Source organism: Corvus brachyrhynchos, unplaced genomic scaffold (genome assembly GCF_000691975.1).
Source record: "Corvus brachyrhynchos isolate BGI_N302 unplaced genomic scaffold, ASM69197v1 scaffold99, whole genome shotgun sequence".
NCBI lineage: Eukaryota > Metazoa > Chordata > Aves > Passeriformes > Corvidae > Corvus > Corvus brachyrhynchos.
Window position 1 is genome coordinate 2,040,183 of NW_008239778.1, and position 21,195 is coordinate 2,061,377.

The window sequence follows — 21,195 nt, forward strand, 5'->3', positions numbered from 1 at the left end:
GATAAAATATTTCAGCTGTTATTAGGTCCTACAAGTTTGTTTTCACAGTACATTAGTTTGGGAGATAAAGTACAAGCTTAATGTCTGCTTCAGGATTCAGCTCCATGACCACTATATTCCAGACCCAGCCTTCATAATCATTCTGCTACAGAACACAATAAACTTCTTGTTACTGCAGATGCTACTAATTTCATGTAATTCTATATAAATTAGGTAAGAGTCATTCTCAAGATCATATAAAAAAGAAATATTTCTGTGTGAATCTCCCTGAAAGAATGGAACTAGAAATGCAAACAAATCTTTTGGAGAACAGATTTTGCTCAGTGTAAGATAAATTACAGCACTTAGGGAACCAGTATTAAAAAATGAAGCACTCTGCAAATAAACACATTAAAAAGGGTGAGGGGTTATTAGGTTCAGTGCCTACAACCACTGATCTCTGCCTGTTCCCCCAGAAGCAACTGCAAGATGAAGTAACAGCAACAATATCAGTTATGTACAGGAAAAAACAAAGGCAATCTGCAGGAATTTAAGGCTCCATCTGAACCAGCATTTGTTTACATCCCTCAGAGAGGGAGGAATCAATGAGGGAACAAAAGTACTTTTGATCCCCCTACACTGAACTCATCCTACAAGGAGCTCAAAGGAAACTGGACTCCCAGAGCCAGATCAAAATTCACCTGAAAGATTATCCTGAAGGATGTAAAAGGTGTTTGAACTCCAAGTGCTGATTGTTAACTACCACGGGCTCCATTTGGTGAGCTCTGGGTTCCTCAGGGGGGGGAATCAGATCCTCAGCAGGCACAGAACCACGGGGTGAGAAATTTAGAATTGGTGCCAGTTTGACTGGTTTTTAACCCTGGGCAGTGGGCACAGGGAGGTGACACTGAGCCCCAGCCCTTCCCTTGCAGTATCCCAGCCATCTGAAACGGCTGCTTCGTTCCCATCCCATTTCCAGACATTGAAATGACTCTTTGTGCTTAATCCCGCTGATCATGAGAATTCCTTCTCATTATTAACTTTCCTTAAATATGAAGGGTTCAAAGGAAACCAGCAGCAGTCTGTCTCTTTTGTTGTTCCCTGCCCTAATTGTTAATAAAACCAGAGGATAATTGGAAACAGTAGCTATTAAGAAGACAAGAAGATATATTTTTAAGACTACCTTCATGTTCTGCTTGAAAACAAGGAAAATCTGCCCAAAATGCTGCTTTTGCTAATTAGGGGTGAACCTGGCAGAGCAAGGACTACTACCCCAAAAGCAGAAAGAACCAGGGTGCCTAAGAGTCAGAAATCCTTTACTAAATGAAGCTTTGTTTTCACTCAGATGGGAAGATCACAGTAAAAATACCTTATTTCTCAAACTGACCTATTTCTAAATAAAATACAAGAGATACACAGAGTAAGAGATACGCAGATGAAGCACCTGAGAATGGAACCAGGAATGCAGCAGCGTGTGTGCCAGGAGAAGTGTCTTGTTGGGGGGAAGAAAATATGAAAACTAATAATCTCTCCATAGGAAGCCAAATTATGACCATGTTTTCCAAAAAACCTGGATGCCTGAACCTCCCTCGTCTCATCTCTCTCCAACAGACAGACGCAAAACAAAAAAATCAGTGATACCCTGAAGGAAGACATAGAAAGAAAACAGGGAAATCTTACTTTGCAGTAGTTTCTTCATCATATTTTGTTTTCAGATCAAATAGTTCTGTCCTGGTTTTTTCCAAGGCTAAAAGGCATAAACATGAAGCATTACAGTACTGAAATAGCAGTGTTCAGTCATAAATAAGGCAGTACATCTCCTGATGAAAAAAAATAAAGCTGTACACCTCCTTAGCTTTATCTTTCTACCTAGGTAAACCATTATGGCTTAGAAAAAACCATAGGGTTTGGACTTTTTTCACAATTTCTTACAGTATTTCTGTCACATTACAAAAATTCCCAGTTTCTGCTTAACCAAGCCACACATTATTAGTTTCTTATTAACTGGCTAAACTGCTTATTCCCTTGAAATACTTATTGCAATAGTTCAGGGAATAAAATTTCTTCTGTTCTCATAGTAAACAAAGCCGAATGTGTCCCGATCTGGAATTTTGAAGCATGCAGAGATGAAAACTCATGGCAAGTCATAGCAACGGGCAAGAAACAGGGTTCACACTGATCACTACAGATATTTATCAGTTTGGAAATGTGTGGAACCAGAAGACATGTAGATGGTAAGTGCCACGCCCTGCTGTAGTTTCAGGGGTGCTCAGATTCCGTGTGTGCTCCGTGGCCTTGTCCCTGTATTTGCCAATGACTGGCTGCCACAGGAGCATTTGCTCTGATTCACAAAGCACATTTGAGCTCTGCTGGACCTCCCTGCCCTCCAAGAGCTGCTTCGCACCCAGTCCTGACACACCCAAAGATCCCTGTCCTCTCACCTCCCACCTGATCCCCTGGAAAAGGTCACAAAATCGACGCCAAACCTGTTTGCAAAGCTTGAACTTTGTGTTCAGCTTCCTCCAGCTTCGAGGCTGTCGACATCTGTGTCTCCTGCAATTTTCTGTGAAGGGGAGAGGAGAGGTGAGAGCAGAGCTCATGATCACGTCAAACAACTCATCTGCGCCTTACAAATTTGGAGGATGGAGCGATTAAACATCTCAACTGGAATCAGACACCTGCCAACACCACACAGGCTACGAGGTGCTTCCGTGGGACCCATACATCCTGTCACGCTGTGAGATGCTGCTCCTACTTTGTGGTCCCACTTATTAAAATTTTAACAGTGTAGCCACCTCATAACATAAGCTGTGAACATTATACAAGAGTTGACTGCTATATAAATGACAACTTCAGTGGAAGGTTTTCTTGAGCATAATTTGTTTTGGAAATGTCACACACATTGAGAAAATTGTCACCAAGCACCCTCTGTTGTACAAAGTTAGTACAAGAAGAATGATACATTTCCATTTTAGTGTCATAATGAAGGAATTTGTTGCCATAACTGATGGAGTGAATAGATGCAGCAGCTGTTTCATCAGAGCTGTAATGGGTGCCAAATGCAGCAATATTATTAGCTACTCTTTAAGAAAACACACATATTTCAAAACAAATCTCACAGTGATATTTTCTATAGAACATGAGCAAAACTTTAATATGCTCACATTTCTTACGTCCATAGGCAACATTTTCTTGTTTGTGTCAGTTAAACTCATTTTTACATCATCTGGCCATGCAGCCACTGCACTCCTTGCTTAGGGGCCAGGCTGCAGGAGTTATAAAACTCATCTTTGAAAGGAGCTGCTCCAACATCTCCCAGGAGCCGTGCTTTTTACAACTCTGCTTTTAGGATATTCTGCAGATCTCAGAATTGTGAAATGGCTTATGAAACTAGCAGCATCCTGCCTGCACTCCATAGGGTGCATAAATTTATTCTCCAACACTGCTGACCAGGTTAATAACTATTTATAGCGAGAATCATGCGTCAGTTCCCTTCATACCGAACCATATACTTTGAGACCTCAAAACCTCTCTCACACACACTTTTATTTGCATTTCACGACCTGCCATTTTGTTTTATTTTTAAGTACATTGAAATTGCAGTTGTTAAAACCACTGCTTACAAGCTGCTTATCAAAAAAGCAGCCACAGGTATTGATGAATCAAAAAAAAGCTTTGCATTCACTGTAGATTCTCCCCACTCAGCCCTGAATTTAAACAAACAACCCTCCAACTAAAAAGCTCACGTGAACTGAAGGTTTTCCACGCTATGTTGAACATATTATAGCTTCAGTGTTACTGCTCCATGGGAGAAATAAATTCTCGAGGCAGGGAATGCAGCCTCAAAGAACTCCCTCTTTAGCCCTTTGGTTTTCTCCTGCCTGATTTATCTGCCCACCAACCTAAAGATTCAAACGCTCCCTGCTCATTTGCAAAAGACCAGAAATAAATCCAAAAATTTTTTTTTAAATCAGTAATAAATAATGAAAACTCTTCTTAATTTTGGAAGATGCAAACCTTCCCAGGACAATTCAGGAAGACATCCCCTCTCTCAGCCATCCCCAGGGGAGCAGGGGTGGTGCATCCCTGGCCCAGGCTGTGGGTGCAGTGGTTGATCTCGCCCAGCCCAGGGTTGCAGAGCCTGTGCCACGGTTCTGTGACACACAGGGAATTACCCTGGCTAATGGAGACAGATTGGTGTCACAGAGGACAGCACAGCCAGGGAGGAATAAAAGCAGGTTTGCACCCTCCTGAACATGACACCCCCCCACCACAGCACGGAGAAGAGACAATCTGTCCTTGTTTCTCTTCCACACTCTCCCGATTGTTTTTCTGGGCAAAGTTGAGTATCAAATGATTCCGTGTCACACGCATAAATCGCCAGAATCACTCAATAGATGAGCTGTCTCCAGCCACCAGTCCTGGCTGGGAAGATGAAACAGAAAAATACCTCTCTCCTCCCCCCCAGCACCCAGAGCCCAACACACACACACTCACACACTCACCTCTCCTTCTCCGCAAAATCATTTTGTAACTTTTGTTCCTTTTCAAGGGCTATGTTCTCCGCTTGGTTCTTCAGGGTCTGTTCATATTCTCGGATTTTCTCCTTAAGTGCTTTTATTGTAACCTCTGCAGAAAAACAATAGGGGAAGAATGAGTTTACACAGCTCCACGTGGTTCCACAACACAAGGCTTGCTTTACCCTGTAGGCTCAGTGTGTTTTAAACTTTAGCTCTTCAACTCTGACACAAAATCAATGGATATGAGTCCCTTTGGAGACCTTTTACTCCCTAAATGTTAAATTGAACTTTAAGTGTTTAGGTTGAGAAGGATCAATGGAGTTTGCTGGAAAGCAGAGTGAAGAAGGTTCCTCTAACATGACTTTTTTTAAAAAAAATAAGGGGAAAAAAAAAAATCAATTGTAAAATATAATATCACCTTATTGACTAGCCTAAAATTAGCTCAGTGCTGAGTGAAGATTAATAAAGTCCCAGTGTAGGTTTAAGTATGCATTTACACACAGGACACTTAATTCACCTAACTGTGCTCATGCACTAAGAGGCAGCTCCACCATGGTTCATGCACAGATGCAATCTCACAGTTATTGAACACGTATCTGGGATACAGCTCTGCTCTGCTTCCCAGCTGATGAGAAACCGGGCAGTTGGGATCCAACTGCTGCATTAACAGCAGGCACTGGAGCTCTGCATGTCCCACTTGCTGTCGCTGCCTTGTCATCCACACCAGGGTTTACACACAATCATCGATTATTTTAACTTTCTGAGACACTTGCAGCCTTCCAGGGAATTTGCAGAACCTTTCCCTCAGATAAAAGAGCTCTCCTGCATTTCCCCATGCCCAGCAGTGGATGAGAGCAGATGCAGAAACCTGCAGAGCTACAGCTCAGCATCTCCTTACGTGCCCCGATCTGTTCCTACGTGAAAGCCCTGTGATCCCACCCACAGGAAAGGACTGAATCCTTATAGGGCTCAGAAGAGGAAAAGCAGGACATTCACCAGAGTATGCTTTGTAACAATAATGGAATTTGGAAAAAGCCTTGGACTGCCAGAAGACTCAAAGCAACAACATGGTTCAGAGTACTCACACTGGGATGCAGGGGGGGGGGGTTTAAAGACATCAGCTTATTAACAGATGCCATTAATAATGCTTGAGGATAAAATAAAAACTTTTGGTCATGAAAAGTTTCATAGTCTGCAGAAACATCCTAGGAAGACAAACCTTAATATGAAAAATAAACCCTATGGGCTTGGGGGAAAAAACCCTCAACAATATCACACAAACCTACACGCAATCCTTTCAAAATCCCGATGCTGAGAGTTGAGCAGGGAGCTGTGAAGCAGACAGGAGGTAGCTGGTGACATGATCTGCTGTCTGGGCACCACCAAAGGCAGCTTGGGCCACTGTGACCACAAAAAAGGCAGGGGGAGAGTGGTAAAAATGCTTGCCAGCAAAGCAGCTGCCTCTGCCTGAAGGAGCAGGATTTTGCTGGCTGTGCAGAAATCAGCTGAGGCTCATTACTGAGTAACAGGCCGTGAAAAGGACACGTCACTTCTTTTTTTTCTTAAGCAAAGGGAAATTCTTCCCTGAGATCCGGGAAGTCATACAAATCCTGATCTCTTCCTGAATAAGCAAAGGATGATCCTTCACACAGACAACGGGCAAAGGGTGCTGCACTCTCTCCTGGGGACACCTCTGCTCCAGGTGTTTCCAGATATAAATCTGCAAAAATATTCTGGTATATGGAGAAGCAGAGAGCAAAATAATCCTATGGAAACGCACATAATTGCATCTTGACTACATTTCAATGTCTAATTTTAAAAGAAAACAAAACTACAAAAACGAATGCAAGAAGTGCACAAATATGGGGAAAAATGTAACTGTTGTAATAAAATCTGATTTTATCTTTAAGCACCTAACAATAGATGTGCTGGACAAGTACAGCTGAATCCTCTACACTGCTTGAAGCACTAAGTGCCTTCTTCAGTGCTCAGGTCAGCTACAGCTTGTCAGGCACTGCCATTTATACCAGTTTTGGAAGAAGTTCTTACAGGCACCGTAGAGCTCATACCAGCCCTCCAAACAAAGAGATTAACTGATCAAAGCACCCTTAGCTAACAACAGCCTTTTCCCTGGATAGCTTATTAATCCCTGTTTGAAACAGAGAGTAAAACTACTGCACTGGAGTGAAAAACACCACAAAGGCTACAGTGGGAAAATGGAAAGGAAGTTCCAGCACACCAGGGAAAATAAAAAATGCCAGTTTATGAGTGGTTGTAGCAAAAAACTCTACAAGTCAAGAGCTTTTCCACTTTGTGGGATGAACCCCCATGTCATACTGGATGCACAGCCTCAGGAAAACTCTGCACAGTGAACTGCAATGATTGTACATTTCCAGCAAAAAATACAGTCTTGTTTAGAGCATTTACAGTTCCAACGTGACACCTCCTGCAGTCCAGCCCAAGTCCTAGTGTGCTGATACCTGTCCTCTCCAGGGGTCACACCCTCTACATTGAAACAAAATATAATTTCAAAATATGTAACTGCGTAGATGTTCCCTCAGCAAAAAATGAGATTTAACAAAACCAACTTAGTTGCTAACACAGCTTTCAATCGTTACTTGGGTGCAACAGCTCCATAATATAAAAAATAAAATCTCCACTTTTCCAAATGCCAAGACAATTTACCTTTCCACCATCCAGAACTGGGCATTAACAATGGAAATGGAAAGTCCCATGGATAGACAACTAGGTGTACAGCTGAGAAAATTCTGTTTCCTGGTGCAGGAAACTTTATTCTGAACCACAAGATAACTTGAGCAGTCTTAAAACCAACAGGCTTTAAATCTCATTGAGATTTTCATGTACTTTAGTCTTAAAACTTATTAAAACTTAAATAATTTAACAGTAATAGCTTGTATTTACATTGCTCTATCGATAGTCTCTAGAGTAAAAATAAAGTGCATATGCTGAATGTACTCCAGTAGTACACTTAGATAAGGAAAAACAGTACAGAAAAAGTTCCATTTTGTACAGATTCATATGTGGGTATAAAATACTGAATTTTTGTTTTTGTCTGTGCAAGCTGCACATCCTTCAAGTACCAACACCCACGTTCAGCTTGATGTCAGTACCAGCACTGCCTCTCATAAAATGTCACAAATAACGTCAGTCAGGTGTAATTTTCAGTGCTGAAGGCTACAACCAAATATGCAGAATAACAGCCCCATCCTCTGACTTGGTGCTACAGTAAATGAAACTTTTAAAGAAATCCAAAGAGTCTGCCCAAAGCCATATCTCCACACACAAATACAGAAGTGGCTCTAATAGACTATTTTACTTTTTATACTGAATTTCAATGCTACTGTCACCTCCACCTCTAAGAAATAAAATTGAATTCAATCCCTGTCTTCAAATTTCAGTGTGCATTAAAAGCTGATAAAATGGTTGCAACCTACCCTGATTTTTCACCTCGGCGAACTCTTTATTGTATTCCTCCAGAGTTTCCCTAAGTTTCTGGTTTTCTGTTTCAATATCGTGCATACGTTGAACCTTCAGCTGAAGCTGCTGTCCTAAATCCAAGGCTGGAACCGGATCTGAAAAAGAAACAGTAAAACAAAATGTAACAGGAACACTTCTGCGACCCAAGCAGCTCAGAACACAAGTGTCCTTTTTTCTCCAGTTTGGTGCCAGCAGGGCCCTACCTTGAGTTATTAGACCTGTACATTCCTCACATCATATATCCTGCAAACTTCAAAAAACCAGAAATATTTCATTCTATCTATGTTCCCTTTAAATTCAGAGCCAGACTGAGAGGGCTGGGGGTGTTTACCTGGAGAAGAAAAAGCTCTGGGGAGACCTTAGAGCCCCTTCCAGTGCCTAAAGGGGCTCCAAGAGAGCTGGAGAGGGACTTTGGACAAGGACCTGGAGTGACAGGACAAGGGGGAATGACTTCCCACTGCAAGAGGGCAGGGTTAGATGGGATATTGGGAAAAAATTCTTGGCTGTGAGGGCGGTGAAGTCAGCACAGGGTGCCTTGGTTGTGGCTGCCCCATCCCTGGCAGTGTCCAAGGCCAGGCTGGATGGGGCTTGGAGCAACCTGGGACAGTGCAAGGTGTCCCTTCCCATGGCAGGGGGTGGAATTGGATGAGTTTTAAGGTCCCTTCCAACCCAAACCATTCTGTGATTCCATGAAATTTGGACATGGCTTCTTCATCCTGGCACTAATCCACAGGACAGTGTTACTGGGTGCAGACAGCCACGATACAAAGAGAGTTTTAAGTGCCACATTTTTTATTGCAAAACGAGAATTTTTGGGTGAAAAGCAATCAAACTGCACAGCTCACTGACAGCTACTGTCCCTCACAGGCCTCTGCTTGTGCAGGAGTGAATTTCCAAAGCAAACTGTGCCCTCCTGCACAACAGAGCTCAAACAGGTTCTGTGACCATGAAGATCTGGGTGGTACTTTTTCTAATTGACAGATCAATAATAATCAGAAACGTTGTGTGGATGTAATTAACTCCACAAACCTTGGGTTTGGATCTCTCTTTTTCTTACACTATTAATCAATGTCCTCTCAGTATTACCTCTCTGATGTTCATCCCCTTCTGGTAAAGAGGGTTCTCAGCACACACCTGACATGTGCACGTGTGATTTATTCTGGGACTTCTTCCCAGTCAGGATAGGAAAACTCCGGAGTGTGATGGACTTATAAAAGATTATTGAATATATTTCTGCTATGGGCGCCAGCATCTCTTGTGAAATGGCTGCAAAGATTTAGTCTCCTGTTGAGGAATGCTAAACACCAAACTCAGTGGATCAACAACAGTATATATTAGGGAGTTCACTTAATTTTCAACCACCACAGTCATTAATTTTTCAGACCACCCTCAGTTCCAGTCTCTGGAAACACATAATAAGTCTATTGTACCTCTGTTAACACATTAAGCATGAGCCTGTGTGTTTTTTCAATATGCCAGCGTTGTTGCATAGTTTATAGAAGAATAGCACTGGGTTATGTTGAGCTCAGAGACATTCTAAGTAGCAGCCTGCTGCATTTTGTTACTCGGGTTCTTCAACAGCTTATGGCATTACCCTGTTCATAATACAAAATCTAGGTTGCTTGTCATCTGTTCTCTCTACATACATAGTTTATGACTACATAGCTTTTTCATTTATGCTTTTTAGGCCAAATACTTTTCGTTATTATTATCTGTATTAAAATATTTATAATAAATCAAACTTAAAATGTTATTGTGGCAGAGACAGTGGGGGTACAGGTAAGGAATTAAATAGAGAGCTGCAGTGGCAGCAGTAGCACGAGCTGAAGGCTCTGCAGTATTTATGTATGGTCCAATTACGGTGTGGGCTGTCACAACATCCCCCTGCTCCCAGGGAGGTCCGCGACCTTCCTCCGCAAGGAGCGTTTTGTCACACTCCTGCAGCTCAGCATTCCCCCAAAGAGCCAGCCCGGGACATTCATCTGCTGAGCACAAAGAAAGGCTGGATTGTCTCGCTCTGGCCACGTCTTAAATTGTTACAGGAACCTCGAATCCTATCGGGCTCGGGGATCTTAAGCTTCAGCTACGGGTATTTCTATGAAATAAAGTGCCATGATGAAAGAAACTGAACTTGGCAAAATTGTGGGTGCACTTTTCCCCACCCTCATTTTAACAAGCCCGTTGTAAAAAGCCGGGACACGCACAAGAGGTATTTTGCTCCTAATATACAGGGCTTTTTATATTGAAATCAGTAAAGAATTATAAGACAAAAATAACATGGGCATTATAAGGTGAATAATGACTAAACCTTTAGTCAAATTTGCAATCCCTGAGAAGCTTTATGTACAAAATGAAAATGCTTGCAATCTCATAATTATTCATCAGGACATGTATATTTAATTTAGCTCTATTAAAGGTTAATGTTCAAGTAGCAAAACAGTGGCAGAACAAACAAAATGTAAAAAAAGTCTCCGTGCATTAAACTTCCAACTTCACTAGAGCTTATTTGAAGGACTAATGGCCTGCAGCCACTAAATGCTGCCGGAGGACATGTAAAAAAACCCACGGGTGAGGCACCTCTTAGACTTAATTTTTATAAACTGCATTAAAGAAAACTAATCATTGTATGATAATAAAATGACCAACCAAGACATTCTGGGCAGAGAAAAATCATTTCTCATGGCAAGCTCCAACATGCTTTTTTAGCTTGAAAAACCTAAACCCCTGTTATTTCTGGAATATTTATAAACACCAATTAACCTGAAACAAGTATAACCTTACAGTCACAATCGTTTTTTTCTTACCTGAGTGGCGTGGATTAATAAAATAAATAAAATAACTCTCCTTTTCCCAACACATGCATGCATGGAAAAGCATACCTTTTTGTATTAACCAGGTTTGCAAAGTATGTTTCATGTCATTTAACAGGAGGTCACTGAATTTTTAAACAAGCAATGGACCAAAACTTTCAATTCATTACACAAACAGGCATACACGGCTCAAAAAAAATCAAGTGGCCCTGGTTTACAGAGAGAGGCAGCGAAGGAAATGCCCTTTCTGTGGTCTGTAAGAGAGAAAAATCTCCTCGTCAAACACTGAAATGTGGAAAATTTGTCACACATTATTCCCTTGCTTTGAACTTTCTCTTGTGAAATTTCAGAATCCCTGCTAGGCACAGGATAAATAAAAAAATGAGAAAATTAGTAAAAGAGATTTGATGATCTAGAACTTGAAGAAGCATTTTGCAAGATCATTACTGCCCAAGAGTAGATTGAGATGTCTATTTTTACACTAAATTTAGTGCATTTTTTTCTCTCACTTCCTATTCTGCTCATTTTTCCTAATCCACTTGTTGCATGCTGTACCCACAGAGAAGCCCCCTGCATTCTGCATTTGCAGGCAGCCCAGCACATCTGGATCCGAACCCTGGCAAGGTTTCCTCCAAGCTACCACAGCAGAAACAGAAACCGCCGTATTTCCAACCCGGGACCTGCAGAGCCCGTTCCTGCCTCTGCTTCCCCAGGGACTGCCGAGCTCTGGGCACATCCCCTGCTCACTGCTGGGACACACAGCAAGGAGCTTCTGTCCCCACAAAGGAGGAGGGTGGACACGTCTCAGTGGATGCAGACATGAGAACAATTAATTTTACAAATGCAAAGTGATTTTTACAGCAATTAATACTTCACATCAAACGAGCCGGTGTGACGCAGCCGCAGCAACACCTCTCAGGCTGTTCTCACACCACACATATGCCCTGACCATGGATCTTTTTTCAACAGCAGGACGAGAGAACCTTTTTTTTTTTTTGCTGGTGCTGTTTACGCATGTAAACTACTGACTTCACAAACAATTTTAAAAGAAACACTAATATTGATTTTGCCCGAGCTATGCATCACAGGAGGCAGCCCCTCACCACCCTGGGTGCAGTTTTGAGTATCACAATGTAAGACAGATATAAAGCTGTTAGACAGTGTCCAAAGGAGGGACACGCAGATGGTGAAGGGTCAGGAGGGGCCGTACAAGGAGTGGCTGAGGGCACTTGGTTTGTTCAGCTGGAGGAGACTGAGGGGAGACTCACTGGAGTCTGCAGCTCTGATCTCTGCCCTCTGTGACCAGGGACAGGACCGGAGGGAATGGCTGGAGCTGTGTCAGGGAAGGTCTCGGTTTTTTATCAGGAAAAGGTTCTTCCCCCAAAGGATGGTGGGGCACTGCCCAGGCTCCCCAGGGAATGGGCACGGCCCCGAGGTGCCAGAGCTCCAGGAGCATTTGGACAACGCTCTCAGGCACAGGCTGCAATTATTGGGGCTGTGCTGTGCGGGGAGCTGGACTGATGATCCTTGTGGGCCCCTTCCAGCTCAGGATATCCTATGACTCTACAATCCAACCCCCACCCCACATCGCTCAGCCCAAACCCATCCTCAATCCCCAAAATACAACAGGGCCATCGATGACTGTCTGTACTTCCCAAGTACGTTTTGGTGATGAACCCCCATTCCTCCCTCATCCTGGAAGAAGGCACAGCTCTCAGTGTCAATGATCCCATCCCGGTGTTTACACCGCGGGCGCTGTCGCAGGGTTGCCCTCCCCGGTCATTACGGCCGCGGCTGCCCCCGCGCCCCTCGCCCGGGGACATCCCACTCCCGCCCGCCTTCCTTTTCGCCAGGGCACTCTGGGCTAATGTAATCATACGATTACATAATTAACCCAGCTGTCTCATTAAGAAAATCAACTGGAATTCAGGGCATAATTAGTCATACAGCAATTAGCATGCTGATGAGCAACTGATGAAAAGCTGTCTCGATATAGAGTATGCTGGGACCACCCTCGTTATTTAAGGAGAGGGGGGAAAAGCCCACCTCGGCTCATGGAAAAGGAGCTCCTGCGGGACAGGGAATGTTTAAAGTTCATGCTTAACCCTTCCTTCGGCCGTGGCTGTTGCTGCCGTGAGGGGGGAGGACCCCCGACAACACTGAGGGGCTGATGGCGGAGTTTGCCAAACGGAGTGGAAAAACGGTGTCACTGTTTAAATGTACAATTTACAGCGCGCGGGGCCAAATTACCCTCTCTCCCCATATATATTTATATAAATACATATATTTAACCCCAGGCCCGCGGAGCGCTGCTCGGCGGGAGCAGGCCCGAGGAACGGGCTCTGACAGCCCCGCCGGGAACCAACACCGGGACTCCTGGAGGTGCTACCCGGACCCCCGGAGTGACCGCCCGGACCCCCGGGGGGACCCCCGGAGGAACCTCCGGGACCCCCGGCCGGGCCCGGCCCGGAGCGCGGCGGGGAGAGCGGCAAAGCCCGGCCTGGATCGCAGCGCGGGCGGATCGGGCGGCGGCGGAGCCGGGGCGCTCCTCGCACGCTGTAAAATCACCACAACCGGGGGTCTTTCCGCGCGGTGAGACCCCCCACAGATGGGCAAGGGGCTGCACGAGAGCCCAGCAACCCGCTCTGCCCTGCCCGAGGTTTGCTCTCTGCTTTTTCACAAAATGCATTCGTAGAAATTACAGAATCCTACAATGGTTTGGGCTGAAAGGGATCTTAAAGCTCATCTCGTTCCATCCCACTGCCATGGGCACGGACACCTTCCACTAGCCCAGGTTGCTCCAAGCCCCGTCCAGCCTGACCTGGGACACTTCCAGGGATCCAGGGACAGCCACGGCTTCTCTGGGTACCCTGTGGCAGAGCCTCCCCATCCTCACAGGGAACAATTCCTTCCTAATAACTAAATTAAACCTCCTCTCTTTTACTTCGAATCTATTCCTTTGGTATCGTAACATGGAGCTCCTGAAGAGCCTCTTCCAAAACAAAGGACTTGCCATGTAATAACCCCCCCTCCTCCTGCTTCATTTACAGGCCTGTAATACTGGAAACGATAAGAAAGCAAGTTATGAAACAGTGCCAGAACTACAGGGGCAATTAATAATTTATATCACTGGAAATGTGTTTCCTAAGGTTGGGATCTAAAAATAATTCATGGAAGGCAACGCGTCTCTTTCAACGCGACTGAATTTCTGTTGCCCAAACCCCGCTGTAAGCAAAGCTCTCGGTGATCACTCACAGAAACGCCCACACACTAAACGATAAGGGAGGGCAAAAAATAATAATCCTCCTTAAACACAACTTTATTAACATGATTTAACTTTTTCAAAGAGCCAGGAGATCAGCCCTGCTGTCACAATACTTTGGTCACGAAGTAAAGGAAGTTTTTTTCCCCCTTCCTAAATGCAACATTGCTCTTTGCAGGGAGTGTTCCTGCCAGAGAATGACCCCTGGATTACAGACACGGAAAGCTCCACGAGCTTCTGATGCAGTAACTGCTTTCGTGGGAGACTGCATGTCTGAAAATAACATGAAAACGTGTTTTAGAAAAAATAATAATTACATTGTAGCTTTTGAATATTCAAACACCTCACAGCATACTTAATTAATTCATTAATTATTCCCCAGAAATTTCAGGGGTAAATTGAAATAGCCTAGAGAGACTGAGACAAAGATTTCATGGAATAAATGATAGCTTTGCTCCCGTTCCCCTATGACTCTGGTAGCCCAGGGACAGAAGAGTTATAGCCGTAATTCCATTTGAAACAAAGCTCATCATCTCTCCAACTCCTCACTTCATAAAAACCATGAAAAGGTTCTTCCTTCAATCAAGAATTATACATATTTTCTTACTCCCCCATCCCAGAGGACTGGGATCTGTGTCTTGCTTTTAATTTTTTCCACTTTTTAACAGCATTCTCCTCACCCTCCGGCTGTCAGAGTGTTCTGTGCAGGCTATACCGGGGAATTCAAAGTGCCCACAAGAGGGTGAGGGAATCTCATTTTCCTTACCAGAAAAAAAAAAAAAAAAAAGCTGAATCCCAAATTCTGCTGACCTCTGGAAGCAGCAAAGCCAGACTGGTGGGACCCCCCTGCGTGGGGATGGGGGAGTGGCAGCAGACCGGCGCCTTTCCTCCCCATTAATCACGGCACAAGTCCTCCAAAGCTTGCAGGGTTAAATGAAACAGCACGGGATGGTACACAGGCAATGTGACCACAATCATACAGATCCCTCCCAGAGTGTGGTCCCTACATCTTGTGGGCTATTATTTAAAAACATCCTTTATTTATCTCCCAGCTTGGGAATGGTTACTGCCAGAAAGATGCCCCAGATTGAGATCCATCACTATCCTAGTATCAAAAAAATCACATAAGGCAGAGTAAATGATCGACTCCTTCACAAACGGCACTGCAGTTCCCTCTATTTTCAAAGGAGTAATCAAAGTAAATCCTCAGCAAAGTTTTTAATATTAAACGTGGGGTGTGCATATTAGATAGGACAGTATTTGATGGCGCTATGTCAGCTGAAAAAGAACCTAATGAGTTACAAGAGAAGCCACTGCAACTGAAAAGGCTCCAATTTGATTGTTAATGTTCTAGTAATGGCCCACGACACTGGAATTTCTGCTTACACAGCGAGCTCAGTGCGAAGGACACTTACAGAAAAAACACTTGTACTCCAAGTTTCATTTCTCCCACTTTGAGATTATAAAAGAAAAAAGAGCCTTCCACTATGTTTGAAAGCATTTCTGCCACATTCATCCCTTCTTTCTCCTAAAAGCTTCTGAACAGACTTAGCACTAAACCCTCTGAAAGCTGGGGTTTATTCTAATTCCAGTTCACATTCCTGCAACTGAGAAAGTCCAATATTCCCCCTCCCCACCACGCTCTGCCTTTTGCTCCCATCACCGGCCTTGGGGCTGCTCTAGCTCCACTCCCTGCAGCAACAGCTTCCGGAGGGCTGCGGTGACACCCTGCAGGTGAACACAACCCCTTCCCGCAGGGATATCTGCTGGGATATCTCCTTCTACTGCACATTCTTCCTGCTCCTATTCACTGCATCCTTCCCCTTATCTGCACCTCTCCTCTTCCTTCCGTGCCTCCAGCCTACCAAGTAAAATAGGGCTTGACAACCACACAATAAATTTTTTAAAGTGTATGCTTTAGGGATATTTCTTCCTCTGAATATTTATTCCGGCTTTTACAAAGGAATTTAGCCAATTATTAATTCAACGAGAAAAACTAGAGAAAAAGTATGTGATCAGACAAGCCCAACTTCAAGCCACGTATTCAGGTAACAGAACTATTTTCAGTTATTTTGACATGGGTTTCAAAACAGAAGGATAAAGTGAACGAGTTCTAAAGATGGGAACTAGCCAGGACTTTGTGCTCCATCTGAAAATAGCTGTGTAACACTAACAGTGCTGCCCTACCAGCGTGCACTCACCCAGCACACATCCCAAACTGCACGTTGTGCTGCGGCTCGGAATTCCAGCCCCACGGGGAAGGAGGCTGAAGTGATTGTGAGCTACTTGTACATTCCTCAGCACTGGACTACCAAGGCTGGAGCAGCATCCAGGATATTCTGGAAAATGAAACGGTGGCAGCTCTGCCCCTCTGAGGACTCTGCTCAAATCTCCCGTCTGCAGTCGGGACCTTAAACTGTCCCTCTCACCCCCACTGGGGCACTCCTTGCAGATTTGCAGAACAGTTTGGGGAGAATCACTGAATTTCTACAGTCTGTAATTTTTTACAGTACCGACTTTGTTTCCAGAATTTCCTGTTTGTGCAACTCCTCTTTTTACCTGTTCTAAACACGCAGGTGAAGCATCAAGGATTTTGGCTTCAGATGGGATCCACTCACCAGCTAAATCACTGCCTGCAGCCACAGGGGTTTATGGCTTTTCACTCTTTCAAGTATTAACTATGCTCAATTTTCTGCTTAATTTTATCAGATTTTCAAGTGTGTTTAGAAAGACACCTGACTGCTGTGTTTGAGGAGTGTCTGTGCCACTTCTGTGTCCGTGAGCAAGTTCATTTTGCATCCTTTCCCTCTGAGAGTACTCACTGTAATATTGTTTTGCTTTCCCTCTAAGGCTGAGAAAAGGCACGTTATGAATATTCATTTCCCTTGTACAGTCTGGGGCGGCAAAAACATAAACTTGTTCATTTTATGGGTCTGTCCTCTGTTTTATTCCAATATATTTTATTGGGAAAGGGGTGACAGTTTTGACATGTATTATTAACAAATGAGGAACTGCCTAAAATTTTTCACACTGCAATGATAGCAAACATTTCTCAAGAACGGTCTGTGCTCATCAGCCTTGATGTACCACAAACTCAGGGTTTACTATGACCTGATCTTGCTCTTTAGACAGTTTTGCCAACCAATTAACCATTATCTCAGACAAGAGCACTCTAAGTAATTAACTTTTTCAAACTCTTTTTAGTGTTCTACTTTGGGATGTGCTTAAGCACAGTCCCTCGGAGTGGACCTCTTTTCCTTCACCTCTCTTTATTTTCCCCTAAATTTACATTCATCCAGGTCTCCCTACAGGCAGAAAAGCCTGGGGGTGCCTAGGTTGAAATTTAAGCACATCATGAGTCATCTGGGTCTGTAAAAATGTGTATTATATACAGACTTTCCTACCAGGGCTGGCATTAACCTTTCTGCTTAACATTACACTTCCCCAAAAAATCCAAACACATCATAGGACGTACATAAACACAACAACTTCATACACATTTATCACCTCCAACATAAGCAGCAGATAATTTTTCTGGGGAAAAAAAAACTCCAACCAAACCCAAAATCAAACCGGTTTTTCTCTTCTATCACCTTTAACCTCAGGACATTGATCAAATACACTTTAAATGGAATTTTCTCTTAGCCCAAGCAGAAGTGAAAGTCTGGAAGGGGCCGTGAGTTGTAAATAATCAAAAGGCAATGGCTGATACCTGCAAGCACTGCAAATAATTTTCATTTCTGCCTCTAGAAGTAATTCCCACACACTTATTTAGTGCTTTACTGATCATTTATTTGGAAAGTACTTTGTGTTTGTTCAGCTAAAGCATTCCTTGAAAAAAGAACGTCCTATACAGGGCAGTTGGAATGTGCAAGGCTGAACAGGGGTTGGATGTAAACTAAAATACTACATGTAGTGATACGTGTGTGGAAAACTCCTTTGGAATGAGCCTGCTTCTCCTTCAAACCCCTTTGTGAGACACAGCCCCCATGGCTGGGTGTGCAATTTATGATGGCAAGGAGTAAGGGAAAGATAAAATTTCCACTTCAGCCATCTTTCACTGTTATTGCTTTTGATTGTTTTGACAGGGCACATTAAAAAAAAAATCTTATTTTTAGTTTCTCTGTTTGTTACACTTCCCTTCGATAGCAGGTCCTCTGAGTTAAAAACCACATCACACACATTATATAGCACCAAATCTGATCACAGCAGAGGCCCGGGAAGAGTCTCCAATAAAACCACACACACATCCCCTTTTACACCCCAAGAGCCGTTTCCTGATGAGAAAATGCCCATTAAGGAGAAACAAAACCCATTTCTGGCTCAGCCCTAGAAGGTGGCACAGCCCCTCCAAACCAAGAGCAAACAGTTACCCTTCCCTCACTCTCAAATGTGTATATGCTGAAAAAACTCCGTGTTTTTTTTCCTGTTCTATGGACTGAACCCAACTGGGTTTAATTGTGCCACATCCAGAGAGCAGAGTTTGTGTTTAAAGGCAGAATTGTTTCTTCTTTGCCTACACAGGAGCAATACTGAGACAAAACACTGAGCAAATCCACCGTGGCACTGGGCTGTAACTGCAGTGATTCACCCAGCAGAAAGAAAACCCTATTTAACCACTTTATCCAGACACTGACACCTGGCATTCGCTCGGTCCCACGTTTTAACTTTTACTTGAAAATTACAGTGAAGTTTTGTTTTAAAAAAATAAAGTAGTTAACACCATTCCTTTTTGAAATAAAAATATTTAGCATTTTTAATGCTTACTATTTTTCTTTTAAAGATTTAGGAAAAAAAAAAGAAAAAAATAATAATAATTAAAAAAAAGAATATACTGTTTCTGCAAGGCAACACCGCTCCTCCGAACCCACAAGGCTCCAATTTCACTTTAAGTGCTTGCAAGATTAAGATCCTAAAAGCCAAGGGTGCTAACATAACACACTTATTTTATACAACTGAAGACAAAGGAATCCTGAACAGATGGAAGAAGGCTTCCTCAAAACACAGACCCAACCTCCCTTTACTTCAAAATAAATATATTCACATTATTTTTAAAGGTAAGTTGTGACAACCTTGTTGATTAGTGCAATTCATGTGGCAGCATTCGCTTTTCCCTAGCTCTGTACTGCATACTGAAAATAAGGCAATTAAATGAGAAAATTAATTCCATTAATTAAAAATGTTCAGTCTCAAGCAAGACAGAACGAAATTAAAAATGCTCAGTCTCAAGCAAGACAGAATGATCTGAGTGAGAATTACAGCTGTATAAATGTACATAAACCAAAATATTTTCCTTGACATGTACTTTCCTTTAGGAAGGATAAATTTTGCAGCACAAAGCAATGATAATGCTACTTTAACAGCATCATAAAGCTGGAGAGAGATATATAAAAGGTCTGTTTTATCTTTTAAAGAGAAAGCCCCTGATGTACATAGGAAAATTTACAAGTAAAATACCACCCTTCCCACAAATTCCTTACTGGTGAGCCTGACTGAAAACTCTGGTCAAGTCAGGAAAGAAAACCATTAAACTTTGCTGAATCCATAAAGCACTGTAGCTGGAGTTTCAATACAGATCATTTTATAGTAAAATTAAAATAGAAGCCCTTTTTAATTATATAAAGTGCGCACATTATTACCGAGGAGAGAAATACACGCTTTCCTCAAGAACCATAAAATTGGCTGCTGGGAATTAGACTTCAGCTGCAATTATTATATGGTCCTATAAAGGATATTGAAAGTCTGATAAAATTGCACCCTTGTCATGTAACAGCGATGCTTAATGCTAAATAACCACTCTGCAGCATTCCAGTCATAGCTTCCCCCAAGCATCAGCGCTCCCTTCTCACACCAAAAAGAAAACACAGCAGGATTGGGGAGCTAAAAGTGTACCTAAATATTTGAAATACCAAATGAACAGGTCAAAAGATATGTAAAGCCACACGGAGGCAAAGCAACACATATGATAAATGAATACTGATGGCTGTTTATAAAGGAAAGCTCTCCATGGATACCCACCCAACCCTTCATGGATACTGCCCAGCCATGGATACTGCCCAGCGTAGCAGACTACACAGGATGAGAGGGAAATAAAAAAGAGCAACACAATGAAGCAGAGTGACAAAGACCAGTCCCATACATTCCTCATGGCTGCTTTCCTTCTCCTTGCAGCGTGTGTTGTAAACTGTGAGTATTTGTTACGCCTGCACACAGCTACAGGAGACTGGCTGAACTTCTCCTGGAGAACATGGAAATTGCTTTTACCTCAGACCTCCACGTAAGAGCATGGGCCTAAAGCCTGGAGACATCTCTCATCCCACAGGCTCCATCGCACTCCCAACTCAGCCAGGCTGAAGTTTTTGTGTGTATTAAGAATATCAGAGAAATATTTCTGTGACAGGTGACATAAGGCACACGCAGGGGACGGCGGGGCAAGAGAGAGGCTGTGGGGTGTGGGAGCAGGGCTGTAAATTTTGCTCCTGCAAATGGAAGAAAAGAGAAAATTCTTTCTCCTACAAAGAAGTCCTGACGAAGTCCCTCACCATTTCAACAGCACAGGTGGGATGTAAATCCTACCTTCTTCTCCAGGCTTTGGTCTGATCTGCTGCTCAGATCCCAGCACCTGTGATCGTGCCAGGCTTCAGAAAGAAGCCTCTGCACAAGAGCACACGAAGGATCCCACACAGCTCTTGTTTGACACCACTTCTCAGTCGTGAAAAAAGCCAGACTGTTCCAAATCAAACCTACTCAGCTCCCAAATTATGGCAGGAAACTGCACCGCGTGTTAGTACGGAGATGGAGGGGGGGCAGTGCCTCTCCCCAGCGCTCACTGCTGGGCTCCCAGGCTGCAGATGTGTTGGGAATGTTTCCATGGAGGGGTTTCTTTCCAAGCCAGAGCTGTGGGTACCCATCCCATGCCCACACTGCTCGTGCCAGGCAAACTGCCTGTGACAGTCAGGACCCTCACCGAGTTATCTGCTCCTCTCATGGCATGGGCAGGTGGGCAAAGGGAGCTGTTCTGTGTCCAGTGGAACATTACTGAGACTCTGAGCAGGAAAAAAGTGAAGGAAAACTCACAGACCACAGCTGACTAACATAAAAACAACATTTCTGAGGCACTTGTGGC

At 43.5% G+C, this 21,195-nt stretch overlaps 1 protein-coding gene across 1 annotated transcript in view; it reads right to left on the reverse strand.

The window, feature by feature from the left end:
* The window catches only part of CUX1 (cut like homeobox 1), a 235,660-nt gene that overhangs the window by 108,128 nt on the left and 106,337 nt on the right, over window positions 1–21,195 (reverse strand). The window contains exons 6-9 of the mRNA XM_017742968.1: window positions 7,955–8,092; window positions 4,485–4,608; window positions 2,466–2,542; window positions 1,660–1,726 (exon numbers count right to left, since the gene is read on the reverse strand). Of these exons, the coding sequence (XP_017598457.1) occupies window positions 1,660–1,726; window positions 2,466–2,542; window positions 4,485–4,608; window positions 7,955–8,092 (406 nt within the window). The remainder of the gene's footprint in view (window positions 1–1,659; window positions 1,727–2,465; window positions 2,543–4,484; window positions 4,609–7,954; window positions 8,093–21,195) is intronic.